The 16,666-nt window shown below is 43.7% G+C and overlaps 1 protein-coding gene across 1 annotated transcript in view; it reads left to right on the top strand.

Annotated features, from left to right (window-relative positions):
• Positions 1 to 16,666, top strand: part of DSCAM (DS cell adhesion molecule) — a 985,823-nt gene that overhangs the window by 737,115 nt on the left and 232,042 nt on the right. The window contains exon 17 of the mRNA XM_086935432.1: positions 5,839 to 6,079. Coding sequence (XP_086791558.1) covers positions 5,839 to 6,079 — 241 coding nt within the window. The remainder of the gene's footprint in view (positions 1 to 5,838; positions 6,080 to 16,666) is intronic.

Genomic DNA, 16,666 nt, shown 5'->3' with positions numbered 1-16,666 from the left:
GTTCTATAGGATTTTGAGTTTGTATGAGTGGAGGGTGGCGTATTGTCCGTGGCTTCCCTCTTTAGATGCTCTTTTTATTTCAGCATGTCCTGTGACTCATCCCTGTTGCCTACGCCTGGTGGGGCTTTGCCCTTCGAACCAATACATGTAGCCCATAAACCAAGAGGTGGACCTGAATATTTCTTGCATCTTGCTTAAGAAGAGACAAGCATCCCTGTAACTAAACCAGAAGAGAGCTGCCTGCAGTGTCTTACTTTGTAGAATCCTGCACACAGGAGACTTATCAGAGCCATGGGTTTAAAGAATGCTAATCTCCCGGAGACCTCTGGGGTCTTGCTTGGACAGGCGACAGGAGTAAATCATATGCATGATGCCATGTGAGCTGCATCATAATTCCTAAAAACATGTTTGCCGATTTCACATTTTGAACCTTACAGAAAACAGTTCCTATCTGCAACCTAATTTGGATGTTGTGTTACAGGAATGAACTCGCCCGCCAGGTTCCAGATGCTTATTTTGCAATGTACCATATACAATACATCAGTCTGTGAAGGACCACACATATAGCCTGATTCATGAAAGACCCGTTTTGCGAGTCTTTAATAGCGATTCATAAGGAATCGCTATTACAGGCTCGCAAAACGGGATTCATGTAGGAATCTCAAAAAAAAATGCGATTCCTACATATTCCTTATTTGCGATTAGCAAATTGCTAATCACAAATAAGGAATAACTCCCCATTCATTCCTATGGGCTAAAAAGGCCCATAGGAATGAATGGGGAGTATTCCTTATTTGCGATTAGCAATTAGCTAATCGCAAATAAGATAGCGATTTAAAGGGTGCCAGGGGTGTCCAAAGGACACCCTGTAGCACCCCTTAAATGCAAATTGAAACAGGTGTTGCGCACACACATGTCCAAAGGACATGTGTGTGTGCAACATGCAACTTAGAAAAATGCTTTTAAAAGCATTTTTCTAAGTTTTCGCTATTTACCACGAGGTTTGACCTCGCGGTAAATAGCCGGCCGAAATTGCCAATTCGCAATTTTGAAATGGATGATGAATTGCATTTAAGGAATCTCAAATAGAGATTCCTTAAATGTAATTCCTCGCAAAATAGCGAAATCGCTATTACCGATTTTTGCATTTGGGATGATGAATCCCAAATGCAAAAATAGCGCTCGCAAAGGGCCAGATTCTGAGAATCTGGCCCTTTGCGAGCCGATTTCGGCTTGATGAATCAGGCTGATAGTCTTGGAAGCTCAGCAAGGACACTGTGAGAAATGTGTTCTGGGGTGGGAGGCTGTTAGACAGGAAATCCCAAAGGCTGCAGCCTGAGATCAGTTGGACTCCTTAAGGATGTCTTCCAATCTAGAGCCTTCAAAAATGGCTTTGGAGACCTTTGCTCCTCTGGTGGAAGGGGTTCAAGTTAGAAGGTGTCATTGTCTGCGTCAGACATGGTCAGCTTAACCCTACAAGCTAAGGTAGTTAAGGAGAGAGGCCCGTGAGGGCTCCTAAAAGAAAGAAGGAGTTGATCAGAAAAGCGAAGGAAGGAGGTAACGTAGATGTAGACTTGAAGGCAGAATTCCTCTCAGAAGGAAAGGAAGAAGGGGAGAAAAGGTGCTAATCGGAATGAGTGGCAGTCTTGCTATGAGCTATGAAGTAGAAGAAAACTCCCACAAAAGCAAAATGCAAGCTTGACATGGATAATGCCCCAACAAGCTAAACCCGCATACAGGAGATGAGGCACATCAGAGAGGCTAGGTCAATGGAGAGTTTCTTCAACAAAAGATTCGAGTTTGACAAACTGTGCTATAGGAAGAACACAACTGCAAAGACATCCCCGATGGAAGAGTAGCAGCAGAGAGAGATCTTCTGAGGTGACTGCTGTTCATGAGGTGACAGATGAGAGAATTTTTCACTAGATAAACAGCATTGTAAGAGTGGAAGATGGGCTGCGATGGCTGAGTGACACAAGTTGATAGTTTTATAAGAAAAGTCTATAGCAAAAATTATCAACATGTTGACTAGTGAGGAAGGAGAAGATCCACATTCCGTCCCTTGCACACACCACACAGAATGGTAGGCTTGTTTGGTGTCTCCGGCTCAAGATTCATCAATGAGGTTGTCAGTGACCTCCAAACATCTGAGCATCTTGAGAATCTCGTGATATTATGATGCAAGAAGATGGAGTTATCTTTGAAAAACCAGATCATGGGGTGACCCTCCAGATCCAGTGTAAGAGGTGGGTTGAAAGTGAGGAAAGTCTTTGGCTGGTTCTAGAAGACCAGGTCTGCTGGTGTCAGAAAGGGGAAATCAGGACCATTCTGCACCTCTACTGTCTGGCAAAGAGGAGGCCTGTGCCAAGGAGGAAACATGTAAAGGCAGAAAAGGGACGCACCTGCAGGAAGCCCCCTGTTATCCAGATCTCTGTATAACAATTCACAAAGATCAGAAGCTGATAGTTCAGCCAGGAGGCAAAACGGTCCAGGGAGTCCCTAGGCAAGAAATGGCATGAAAGGTGGTCTTGTCCAGCATCCAGTCACTGGAATCTCAGAGATGCCTGAATAACCAATCCACCCTCAAAGTGGAGAGACCTGGTAGGAACTGTGGCACAGAAAGGTTGTTGTTGTTAAGACAGTGCTCCCAGACATGTGTTTGGTGAAACTCTTGATAGGGTGTTGATGTGCAGAATCTTCTTGTCAGGAGGCCATAGGCTCATCAGGCTAATCAGCTGACATCAGAATTGATACCACCTAGGGAGAAGTCAAAAGTGGCCTTCCCTTTTCAGGCTCTGCACATGCTTCATCATTCAGCAAAATGCAGTCCAAGTAAAAGAAACCTTGAAAAAGGAGAAGGATGTTTCAGCGTTGCTAGGCTGAATAGTGAAAAGTAGTTGAAAGAATGCCTTGAATTGAGGACCCAGTGAGGCTAATCATGTGAGCCATGGATCTCGGAGCAGTGAGGAGGCCACCAATGCTGATTTTAAATCCTGTTTGATTTGATAAGTGTTCTTTGCTGGAAGTTTCTGGGTGCATGCACTAGCACCTACTGTAAACCTCAGGAGGTCTGGATTTTGGGGTGGAAAGATGACTTCTAGAAATTCATGAGGAAGCCTGGGTCATGTATGAGCAATAACACCCATTCTAGGTGGAGAGAAAGTGTTACTGGACATTGTGAAGTTTTAGGATATCATCTAAATACAAAATAAAAGGAAGTCCTTTGATAGGCCAACGAGCCAGTACTGTGCGAGGCCCCTTGGTAAAACAGGGAGGGGGAGGGAAAAAGGAAGACAACGGAACAATGGAATGGCCATGTCTGGGATCTGGGGTTTCATTAAGATTTGAGCAGAGGTTGGTGCCTGGGCCAGATTGGAATTGTCAAAATAGCCAACTTATAAATTGAGTCCGACCATCCAGTTGTTGGGAGAACTGTTTCACATAAAAGATGGATATATTTCATCTTGAACTACTGGTAAACAACTCACAAAGCTTTATGGTGAGCTTGAGGCCCTTTTCATTTTCCAGATGAGAAAGGTGGTTCTTATTAAACCGTACTCACTCAGGGCTGGGAGAATAGTCTTTTTCTGAAGCATGTCTGAAATCACCTGGTTCACCAGGGCTGTTTCTTCTGGTGGTAAAAGAATGATCAAAGGATGGCAGAGCCCACAGTCCTATGCGATATCTGGACACTGTGTCTTGAACCCCAGGTCCAAGGTTACTAAGAGGCAGTTTGAAAAGAAAAGAGTGATGTGCCCCCGTGGGGGAGAAGAGTAGAAGAATAAAAAGAGGGTTACATATTTTGACTTGGAGCAAAAAGGCTTGACTGCTTTAATCCAGGTCCTGCAGCTCTCAAGAGGTGGCCTCTACGTTGAAAGATGGCAGGAAGACAGGAGCCAAGGACAAGGTCAGTACGTCCGTGGAAGAGACGGCCGTAGAAAAGTTGACCTCTGAGCAGCCAAGTGATTGCCCCTGAAGAGCACCAACTGAGTCAAACATGCAGGCTTACAAGATACCTTTCTCAAGTAGGTTTGCACCTTATCAAGAGAGGTAAAGAGGGATCAATGCTGAAAGGCAGGCAATACATTTGTCACCAAAGAGGCAGCTGTCAGAGTTTGGCCATGGAATTGGATGCAGCTCAACCAGTTTTGGATTCAGATGAAGGAGGATAGCTCAACGTCTGTCTGCATAGATGGAGGCATGTGCACATGCCTGAAAAACCCAGGAATATTGGGCCGAAGCCCCTGAGGGCAGCTAATATGAAATGACATAGATTTAAAAAAGCGCAAATCTACCACAAGGTCTATTCCTGAAGGAGAGGCTGAGGCTCATTCCAGGATATCTAAAATGTGGATGAGAGGACAAATGGAGTTAAAGATGCCTTCTTGACAAACCTTAAGGGTGTGGACAACAATCCACTGGGGTTTGCATCCTTGGCACTGGAGAAAGATCAGAAAGTGAGGATCGATGTCTGGGGTGGACAGGTCTTGCCTGGAATCCAGAGGTGGAAGTATTCTACCCAGAGGGTATCCATAGAACATTTATTCAGAGGAAAGGAGAAGCAGAGGTGGCTAAAATCCACCACATGAGGCACGCACTGGGCACCATTCCCTGGAATTGGGGTATCTTAATTCAGACAGATCAAACAAAGGTTCCCCAAGGAGTTCCAAGATGGTAGGATTAGAGGGGTAAGTGAAAGAGGCAATGGAGGTAGTGAAAGTCCTAGAACTTCCTGGGCATTGAGTGGAAGAGCGCCAGAGTCATCCATGTCATCATCGCTAGATATCTAGGCAGAGTAAGAGGAGGTATTGCTTTTGTCAATCATGGATACATCTGGAGCATCATTCTTGACATATGGGAGTTGGTGTAGGGAATTGGAAGGAAGAAAAAGGTGGAAATCCTCATTGAAGGATTCTCCATTCATAGTACAAGGAATCCTTTTGGGTGAAGGATGGGCGCAAGTTGTTCCTTCGTTTAGTGTGGACAAGGGATGCCTGTTAGCTCCCCAATCATGGATATCCTCTCCTCTGCTCACATTTGGATGAACATTTTACTTACCTCAGAACCTAAGCATCTGTCATTTTTTCATGCTTCTCTTCTAAGGGGGAAGGTTACCTGGCTCGGGAGGTAGGTAGAATAAGGTAGAATAAGGTGTAATTATCATCATGGTTATTTTTTGGTATGCATTTGATTAGAGGTAGGAAAATATGGAGAGCAATGGCAGTGCATTGATGTCATGACAGAGAAACTTTTGTAGGGAAAAGTGATGTTATAGAACTAAAAGAGGAAGAGCAGAGGCAAACAATTAGTCTGTTTCTTTGATGTGCCACAATATTGAAAGAGACAAGGGCCATGCTAAAGCATTGCTATGTCAACCAGAGCAGCATAAGTTGACACGTCTTCAATTTTTATGATGAACTGCATTGGCGAGATAGATGAGGGAAGCACTCAGTCGCACCAGCTGGCCTGGAAAGGAGATTTGGTATAGTTGGTTGCTGTGCCCCTTGAGAGCTGAGCAGGATGCAACAGTCATAGCAGGTACCAAGCAATACTGACTGTTAATTATCCACTTCATCACAATAGTGGGGGCTGGTATATAATGCCCGTTGTTTCCTGCAGGTTAAAACAATAACACTTAACTAAACTTCACCTGACTACATTTGCAATGCTACATATATGTTAGTGACTTCATGACCTTTAAAATAATTTACATATAAAATTATTGCTGAGATGTTTTTTTCATTAAAGCATGTCTACTAATCTTTCAGTATGATGTTGTGAATGCCTAGGGTGAAAAAAGAGTTTCTTCCTTACTTGTCACTTTTTTATCCTCTTCAGGCAACAAAAAAGCACTTACAGAATGGAATAATCCGCGGTTACCAGATTGGGTATCGGGAGTACAGCTCAGGCGGCAACTACCAGTTCAACATCATCAGCGTTGACACCACTGGGGACAACGAGGTGTACACACTGGATAACCTGAAGAAGTACACGCAATATGGCGTGGTGGTGCAGGCCTGCAACCGGGCTGGCACAGGCCCATCGTCTCAGGAAATAATTGTCACCACCCTAGAAGATGGTAAGCAAAGCCACCTCTTACATCGCTCACCTGGAAGACCTTTTGCTTATATCTCCAGGAAGAAAACCACTGACATGTTCTTTCTGGCCTGAGCAAGAGGAAGGCATTCACGCCAGGGTCTGTAGAGGACAAAGGGGTGGTGGGGCATTGGGTTATTGCAGGCTTCTGCTTTCCTGTCAGTGGGGGTCTGCTCCTCCCATGCTGCTGTAGGGGTTAGGCAGGGGTCACGCTGTACAGTTGCCCACAGGCCCTGCAGCAGGGAAGACAGGGGAGGCTTCTTCAGGACCAGGATTATGAGATCCAGAGATTGCAGACCTGATATTTACGGACCTGGAGACACAAGTATTTGCGGGTGATTTAATTCCACAAGGAGTTTTCACTCTGGGTGAAATTGCAACAAACTAACAAGATGGAACACTCCTAAAGGTCTTAGTTTCAATTCAATTTCAGAGAAGCTTTTTCTGAGAAAAAAAACACCTTTTTTACTTACCCTGTATCTTATAGCCAAAAGAGCAATCATTAGATATAACAGTTATCAAAAAAGAAAAAGACAAACTGTATATATCCATATGTGTATATTTTACCCAGTAGTTATAGTGAGATCGCCATTTCCATAGGGAAATTACTTTTTTGTTTAGCTAATAACATTGGCCCCGTTTGACGAATCTTCAGGAAACTTTCCAAAAAGGTGCTACTTTTTGACTAGTTTGTGCACGGAAAGTTTCGGTAAAGCATGGACCAAGAAAAAATGGGGGCGACCCAGAACACAAAATCTCCATGCATTTTCTATAGATTTCTTAAGGCAGTGCTACTGCAAAAACTGGTGAATGGAATTACAGCAAATTTGGCAGGAAGTTAGAGTTTGGTTCATAGATTGTTTTTATTTGATTTGGTGTAAATCAGTAGTTTTAGCTCCAAAAACATTTGTATATCTGGATGGTTGGGTTTGGGGAACTCTTGCAACAGTCCCTTGAACTCAATTTTTGAAAATAGAGGGCCTCATTTATGAGGTATCGACATAGGGCAGCGCAGCAGGCCTTCCTGCTACACTTCGCTACGGCAAAAGAATAGGGCAGTAATGCACCATATCTATAAGATCGTGGTTTATGATATCTTAAGACTCCATTTTAAACCCAACAAGAATATATAGATGCTTACAACTCATCTAACATGCCATATAACATGCCATGGGACCCCCTCCTTCACGGGCCAAAATGAAAAATGTTTGCAACAATGTCGCGGGAGTCCCGCCGGATTGTGCAAAAAAAAATAATCCAAAATGCCGGCCCGCTGTTTTAAAGTAAATATATGTGAAGGAGGGCATCACTAGGGGCGAATGGTCACCCTCCCTGAGCCATCCCCTGGGTCATAACTTACATTTAAAGGGAGGAGGGCCACATATCCCCCATCCCCGAGGCAACTTTACTGATGACATCATCCAAACTTATTTTGTACACATTGATCTGTAAAGAGGTATGGCATTAGAACCATGAAAATAAGTGCAATATAGATCAGAGTAATATAAAGCATTGTTAATGCTATCATACGTACATTCCATGTAAAGCAAGCTTCTGTTACGTGCAATATTGACTCTATGAGTAGCTGAGTTCATATTGACTAACACGCTCACAGTGTTTAATCTGTATACAACTGTTCAGAGAAAACCAAGTTCTCCCAGATATTCAAGCCCTGTTACATAACTAATGCCCTACTATGGACAGTCTTTACCTGTATCGAACCCCTTCTTGTCAACAAATACACAGTGAGAAATTAAGTAGATATCAGTAGAAAAAGTGTGTACTGTAAACTCTGTTTATGTGATTGAGACCTTTTACTCTGTACCACTCTGTTTGCCAACAGTGAAAGTCTTATGAGAACTACACCACAGAGTATTAAAAAATATCTACTAAGACCATTGTACACTCTAAGCAAAGCTTGTCCAAAGAGAGACTATTCACTTAAAATAACTAAGGTCTTTGGGTGCTAAAGCTCACACTACCTGTTGCCTCCAAACTGTGGTAAAAACTTTACAAATAGCCCATCTTCTGAATCAAAGAAGCACATCTATGTAGGTTAGTACCTGCAGCACACAGTCTTCTATGTTATGTAGAAATTGTCAGGCTGACACAATTCTGTCTTATAACTCAAGATTGCTTACAATACTTAATATGAAGTACGTAGACCCTTTGCCCTGTTGGAAACATTTTCTGTAGTACCAAAACACTTGCGTGGAACATGTTGTTACTTGCACACAGAGTCACTCTTCAATAAAGAGATTTATAACATGTACGATACCTCTACACACCTATGATGTCTTAGGAGCACATGTGTTTTGTAAACACGTTAACCCATTAGCTGGACACAGGGCTGTCCAAAATTAGGTAGAAAAGTACTATGATAGTTACCCGCCACTGTGTAAGCTATAAAACAAGCTAAAACACTCATTGGATGATGTTATCAGTAATGCAATCAGCGATGTCATCAATGCAGTCATTTGAGATGCCATGAGTGATGTCATTGGATCTGTCATGGGTGATGTAATATGTGAGGTCATAAGCAGTGCATGGCGGGGGCATGAGTTATAATTAGCTCTGGTAACTATAACTGGTGAATTTATGTTTTTTTTTTTAGTTCAAACCATTTATGTCTTTTGCACGGATCATGCTGGTAAAAGCAGGACTGCGTATTAGGATGACAGGACATCCGAGTGTAGAGACTGAGTCGCTCTACAATGTCATTACCTTTTGGCTCAAATCCTAGCTAGCTCACAGTGCTTCACCTGTACTCCTAACCTGCCAATAGTACCAGATGATGTTGACAACCTCGAACATGACACCCTAGTCCCTGTGGGAACCGTGGAAACAGATCCGACCCCTTTTGTTGTTCACACGTTCATGCATGCCTTTGGTAAAAACAAGACACAAAGAAAGTTTACAATACATTTATTGAAACTATCAAAGTCTATTATGTAGCAAATGGGCTGCGATCATTAGGCAGATGCAAATAAACAATGTAATTAGCATTACTTACAGGCTATATAGGACAAACATTCCAACCATGGCAAATTGTCTATCTGGATAATCTACCCTCACTGTATGAACACAGGGATTTCAATGTGATCTCTGCTATTGTCCTTAGACCCCATACCTGGAGTATGTAGTTAAGTGGTCCACATCATGAGTGTAAACTCAGTTTACACTGGACTGCATGTCAGACACTGCTTTCATTCCAGAACAGTCCTCTCCACCGGAATGCTCCTCTCTGCCTCCCAAGGGGACGAGACACAGTTTATATGATAAAAACTATTGTGTTGAAAGATTCAGCTGTGGGCCATGTTATGTCTAAACGTTAGGAGCTGCTGCTCTATGTTGTTATGTATTCTGAGTAAACTTGTACAAGATGTGGAGGCTGAATCCCAAGAGGAGTCCCTGAAAAACAAGCAATATGTACAGCGTACAATGTGGCCAAACAGAGCAGAGTCAACCTAAAACGTGTAAAAAGCTAAACTAAGGGAGAAAAAAAGTGGACCCAGAAGGGAAATCACTACATGTTGTCACTGACATATTCACCTAAGTAACATCACTTTAACCTTTATTTTTTCTGTGAATTGCTAAGTTTTTCTTTTTTTTTAACAAATCCAAATCCTTATATCACACCTAACTATAAAGCTTTGTTATTTTGCAGTATATAGTTAGGACCTAGTTTCCATAGGTAAAGCATTTTTTCTTTTGCAATATCTTTGGCGCCGTTTGATGAATCTTCGCAAAATGTTCAAAACTAATGGAGCGCTCAGGTCAGCTCCAGTCTTGAAAGTTTTGGGGTGACTCGTCAAGTGGGGGCCAAGAAAATAGGGGGGACCCAAAACGCTTTTTCTCCATGTTAATTTCCGTAGGAAACTGTTGACGCAGCTACAGCCCGAACTGCTGAACGGAATTACACCAAATTTGGCAGAAAGGTAGATCTTGTGTAAATCCATTTAGTAATTTTTGAGAAATTAAAAATGTTCAGATATCCATATTTCACCGCGAAGGATCCGCGAACCCTGTCAATCTTGTGCCTTAAATCTGATTGGCTGTCAACACTTCAAACCAGGAAGTGTTTCCAGCCATTTTGTGACTCGGTTGAACTGAGTCACAAGTAAAAAGGTAAAACAACAACAAAAGGGGGCAGGGTAGAAACACCCTGACCCCCTAGGCCTGTTCAGGGGGGTCCCACAGGGACCCTGAGGGCCAATAAAAGCTTTTTTTTTTTGCAGTGGAATTTGCGTATAGTGCGGGATATTTCTATTAAACCCCCGGGTGGGCCAGGTCCCGGGGGCAATGCCCAATTATGATGCAGGGGGCCTGTGGATCCCCGCTGCCCGGGGACCGCCTCCTCCCTAGACCAATACTCATTTAAATGAGGGGGATGTGGCCCCCGCAGCCCCAGGCACCGCCACTTATTTTTTCTTTAAATGAAGTGTGCGGGAGCTCCTGCCCACCACACTGCCCCGGGGACCACCACCTCCTCAGGGCTTATTTTGTTTAATGGGGGGGGGGGGGCACGCAGCCCCGGGGACCGCCACCTCCCTGGGGCAAAATTTTAAAAAAATAAGTGTGGGGGCTCATGCCCCCCCACTCGGCCCCATGGACCACCACCTCCCCGGGCAGAGATCAATTAAATGTGGGGATCCATTGCGGATCCCCAGCGCCTGAAGGTGTCCCTTCCTACACAAAAACAATTATTAAATAATGCCAATTTGCTACTTCTATGACACGTTATTGATCATTTATGTGCAGGAAGGGACGCCTTCCTGCACATAAAAAATCATTCCCTGCAACAAAAGCTCCCTTTCATTATGGTACAAGGGTGCCTGTGTCAATTGGGAGGCAGTTACAGAGAATTGCTGGTGATACAGTTCTTTTCCAAGGACTAAGCCCTCCATTTCCTGTCTTCTCCTGACGACCACCCTCGTTCTTCCAGGATGTGCTCTGCAGAAGAAGCCTCAATCTTGCCGGTGGAAGTTCTTGTTCTGCTAAACCCAGGGACCATAGAAGGGGTGCACCTGAAAGAAAGTGGCAGTGGAGAGAGCTGCGGGCAGTCAGTCTTGCCTTGCAGGCCTTCCTTCCTTCCTCCTCAGGGAATGCTATTCAAGCACTTTAGGACAACATCATGACTGCACACTCCAGAAACAGACAGGGGAGTGTGGGGAATTAGACCCTGTGTTGGAAGGTGATTTGCCTATGGCTTTGGGACATGCAACCGGACATCTTCCTGGTAGTTGCCCACCTTGCGGCATGTTCATTGCAGACTGGATGCTTTGGGTTGTCTCTCCTTAGAGGATCACGAGTTGAACCTTCATCCCAAAGCCATAGTTATGATCTTCTCCAGATGACGGTGGCCATGCATGGCTCTCTTCATCAGAGCTTAGCAGAGGTGTAGTCCTCATTTGTGGCCTCCAAATGGTTCCCTGAGGGAGGCCTTCAGCTTCCAATGGTCCCAGGGTCTGCTTTTTACATTGCCACCGATTCTGATTCTGTCAAAGGTCCTTGAAAAAGTGCAGGAGGGAGAAGCTCAACTCGTCTTGATTGCCCCCACACTGTGTACCGATCTGGAGGAACTCAGCTCTCTGCCTTCTCTTCTGCACACAGTGGATCTGCTGTCACAGCAGGGTGGTCGTCTCCTCCACCCCAGACCCCTGGCCCTGCAGCTGCATGCACAGAGCTGTCCAACAAAAGACCTGCTTGCAGCCAGAAGTTGCAGTCACCAACTTGGCGTCCAGGAAACCTGCGATGGAATGCATGTATGCTAGTCAATGAAATGTCTTTTCAGGTTGAAGAACTGAGTCTCTTTTAGTCCTACCCTTCAGGCATCTGTCTTTCTCACTATCTCTTGCCCAACAGTTCCTTACAGTGGCTTTTGTAATAGGTTTTTCTTCTGCTGTATGTTCCTAGTGTGTCTTCCTGACCGTTCTTAGTTTCAATGAGCACCAGTGGTGTCTTTTCAAAAAGATGCACTCTACCTTATTATGCTCACTTGTTTATTGTTCCTCAGTGGGATTTGAATCTTGTCTTAACATTGCTCATTCAAGCTGATGCACAGTTGCTTGTAACCATTTTCCTTGTGCCGATAACTTTGACCCATAAACTCGTGAACTGCAGACCCTCTCAGTTCATCCTGGCTTCACTGTATTCTATCCGGGTAAACTGGTTCTTCACACCTGCACTTCATTCCTACTGAAGGTTGCATCTGCCTTCCACAAGGGCCATTCCATCATTCTTTAGCCCAGCCTCTTTCCTCCAGTTGAAGTTCAGAGGAGCCCTGTGCATTAGCCTTTATGGATTCAAAGCTTTCTTACCGAGAAACCATTTACACTGCTTCATGCAAATACATGTGCAAGCTAGCGCCAGACATTGAGATCCCAGCACTTGAAATACAGAAGTCATCTTCTTAATAACACTTCAAGAGCCCAAGATATCCTGCAGCCCTCAGGCTGTAAGCACTTTGGGTAGCAGCTGACTGATAGCTGAACACAGGCGGCAATAAACTTGGATAAGTAGGTGTCTGGTGGGTACATGCATTGTAGACTTCTCCATCATAATGAAATGTCACACATGTGCACACTAAAAAGATTAAAATGGCACATATCAGCAAACAGAAGACGTGCAGCTATCTGAGGTGTCATGGGCCCCAGTGCAAGCAAAGAAAAATGTCCTTTGTTCCCTTGGTTGGCAGTTGTATGTGAGCGTTCATACTCTCCAGTTCCAAAGGAGCAGCTGCACCAGTGATAGCTGCGCCCTTAAAGGCATTTGTTTGACCCCTCCAGATCTGTGAGATGGGCTCACCTATATCACAGATAAAAGGGGTTTTTTGTCTCAATCCTGAATTAAGAACGTGGCAGTAACTCATTGGTGTTTTCCAACCAGACACTTTATTGAGTAGAGATCAGATTCTGTGTTTTAGACGTGCAAGAGGGCTTAAGAGTCTCAGAGCAGGCCCGATGTTATAGATCATTTAGAACAGACAGTGTTCTAAATGTAAAGTGAACTTAGTTTGCAAGTCCTGCTCAGACAGACCAGACGCGCACAAACTTGAGAAAGCCACTAGAGGGCAGTAGAGTATACTTGCCAACCAACAGCATCCTCATTGACTAACGACATAAGCAGACGCCAACATTATATGCCTTGAGCTCCATCTAGTGGTCGAAAGAAAAAAATCTCCCAAAAATTGGTCGGACTGAAATAATGAAGGTTTTTGGTTAGCTGAATTTATGTGTTTTTTAATAGTGCATCATGACGGATAAATGTTGAGCATTTGAGACAAGATTGATATCTAACTTGCTTGCAAATTTCTCTGGTTAGGAGCGCTTTATGTATTATTTCGGATTGAGCTGAAGCTGCGAACATTTGTTCTCGTGACACTCACGTATTTCTTCTAGAAATTACACCCAAAAAAAACACGCAAACGCCAAGTGATATGCGATTGGGCTTTCGCATGTAAACTTCAATTCACATTTCTTTCAACAGTGCTTCTTATGCGTCCAGCTTTCAGGCAGCAATAAAAATGTCATGGTAACTCTTGTGATTAATGTACCTGCTCGAGAGAGAGAGAGATCTAAGTTTTCTCTAGTGGCAGTTTCAACGTGCCATAAAGTAATGTTGAGGGTTAATATGCCAGCTGCAAAGAACAGATCTGTATTATATGCGGACAGCTGAGTAGATCAATAAAGCCAGCATTTACCAGCGCTTTTAAACAAATGAAATGAATTTGAGAGAGGAACAATGGAGAGATGAAGGGCACTTTTGCTCGGTGGTAGTAAGGGAATCGGAGGAGGAGGTCATACTGGGGGTCCCCCAAAAAGATTGTTGCACCCTGCCATTCCTCCTACCCCTCTTGCGTTGTTGCTTGGTTGCCCTGTTGATCTACTCCCCTCCTGAATTGTTGCTTGCTTGCTTGCCCGGTCCCCCTCCTCCCTCGCATGTTGCTGCTTGCCCTCACCCAAATTGCTTGCCAATTCCAGTCCTGCAAAGAGAAAAGCCCCACGATGCTTTCAGTGCTGGCTGTGTCATAGCTCTTTTTTTCTAGCTTTCTGACATGCTGCTCTGCAGATGTGATGCTGTAAAACATGGCTAAAACATATTGACAAAGCCAAAAGCTCTCACATAAGCGAGACCTTTTGCTTATGCAAGTGTAATTTGCTCTACCTTTCATTTCTGGTGTCGAGTTGATTTTAGGAATATTCATTGAAAGGAATTTACTGATGTGTAAAACATTTCATTAAATCCCCTTCCAATCTATTTTGAGAAAAGGAGATGGGAGAGCGGGAGACAAAGGGAGGGTGGAAAGAAAAGTTATTATGTTATTTGGGGTGTGTTTATGTATGAGTATGAGTGTGGGAGACTCTATGCTTCGGTGTAGGTGAGGAGAAAATACAGAGGTCTATGAACTGCATGAAGGCTCGTAATCAGCACCTATGCAAAGCCACACTTGTGCAATAAGAAATTTACACACGCCTACAAAGTAATTTCTTTTCTCATAGTTTGAAGCCAATGTATTAATGTCTTTTTATTTATTTAACATTAGCTGTTTACACAGCTCTGGCAAAGGTTAAATGTAATCTATGAAATTGTAATTTTTCTTAAGTTTTTGATTGAATCATTAAAAAAAAATAGAGCACTTAGTTTTCTCTTTGCTGCTGTGAAATGAAGAATGCAACTCTCATGATTTAGTTGAAGTTTTGCTCCTCATAAGGTTCTCAAGATGGTCCCTCCCTCAACTTTGAAGCAGCCATTTCACTGATTGCATTTCCACCCAGTGCAACGCGAGTTCGTACCTGCCCTGGGGGCAGCACATTCATTATAATAGCCCACTATGTCCCTGTTTGCGCCAGGCACTCCTGTTTAATAGCATGCCATGGCGCATACAAAGAGAGTGCACCCTATCACAAATGAGGGAATTCCTTTGACCCTGCTCCGACGCCCTATTACAGATGTGGGCGCAGAGTCAAAGAAGCCCTTAGGAAGCACACTGACAGTACACCATTCAAAGGTGGCACACTGTCAGTTCGCCTCCTGACAGCAGCCCTCTGCAGGGAGTAAAAGGGGTCCCATGGACCCACCCAGACATCCCCTTGCAGGCGGGTTCAGTCACCGACTGCACCCGCCTTCAAGGGGATCTCTAAACCCCTTTGAAAGAGCAGACGGGTGCCGCCTCCACTATGAAAACATGAAGCGTCTGCTTCGTGTTTTCACATGCCGTAATATGGCACATTGGCTATTTTTGCGCCCGGTGCACCTTTTCAGAGGTGCGCCTGGCGCAAATAATGTCAACGCCTAATACGGCCCCAGGTGTGGAGCAGAGCTAGATTAAGACCAGGACTGGAGTAGAGATTCATCTTGCAGGCCAGAAGCAAGAGCTGAAGCTCGAGCAGGAACCAAGAATCCAACAGCAGCAGGAACCAATTGACAGGAAGGGGCCGGTCTCAGAAAAAAAAACACTTACTGGAATGGTTTTGAAGTTTGGTGGCCATGTTGGCACAGAGTCTCTCTATGGTGGCCAACTAGGAATTGGGTGTCAGTAAGGAGCGCTGACTGCAGCTTCTCACCTGTAGCGCCTGCTGTGGTGACCCAGCACGATATCATGTCATGCTCTATTACCAAGGAACAATCTAATCTCATTTCTTCTTAACTATGATTCTAGTAAAGTGATGCCATTGCCTTTTAGGGTAAACTGCATCCACCTCTCACATTTAACAAAGTACTTGTCTTACGTCATACAAAAAGTCAATTTGTTTGTACACCAAACCCACACGGTCAACCTCCCCGAAATGATGACCATGTAAAAACACCTACTTGTGCAAGTGAACTTATTACTAACGTAACGAAGGGCAAAGATAAAGAGTTCATGCTCAAATGTGCTGCTCTTATGGCAGCACATTGGGTAAACATCCATCCAAAATAAAGCATGTTCTTCGACCTGGAGAATCACATTCATGATTATAAGAATCATAGGAAATTCTTAAATATTTCAAAATTTTCCGCAACCTGCATCGTGCAATATATTCTCTCCAAGCACTCCCACCATGATTATTTTCAGACCGTTTTGAGTAGGAAATCAGCTATCCAGATACATTAGATAAAATGCAAATACAAATGTACTCTTCAAAAAAAAGGTTTTAGCAAAAATATGTGACCTAAAACAATGTAAGAAATTGCAGTCTTATCAGTATCAAAAATGTACATATTTGTAGCTCGTGTGTAAACCTTTGGGGCTAGTCCATGCATTTGTTGTTGCCCCAAATGCATATCATTTTCTGGTAAAACTCATTAGGTTTGCATTCTTCAAGGCGCTGTCAAAAGCTTCTCCTATTTTGACAGAAAATGTGCATATAAGTATATGTACAGGATGAGACACTATATACATTTCTGTCTTATCCTAGTGGCAAAACAGGTAACACGTTAATGTTTCGGTATACCAAAACAAATTATGCAGGGGTTTTATTGAATGCTATTCTTTCTAACAATGGAGACAAACATTAAGACCAATTATAACTTCTCCAAACTAAAAACGAAATATTGCAGGAACTAGCTTCACTCTGCATCATTCATG

This window comes from Lissotriton vulgaris, chromosome 8 (genome assembly GCF_964263255.1).
Source record: "Lissotriton vulgaris chromosome 8, aLisVul1.2, whole genome shotgun sequence".
In the NCBI taxonomy this organism is placed as follows: domain Eukaryota; kingdom Metazoa; phylum Chordata; class Amphibia; order Caudata; family Salamandridae; genus Lissotriton; species Lissotriton vulgaris.
This window is presented reverse-complemented; position numbering and strand designations above follow the sequence as displayed.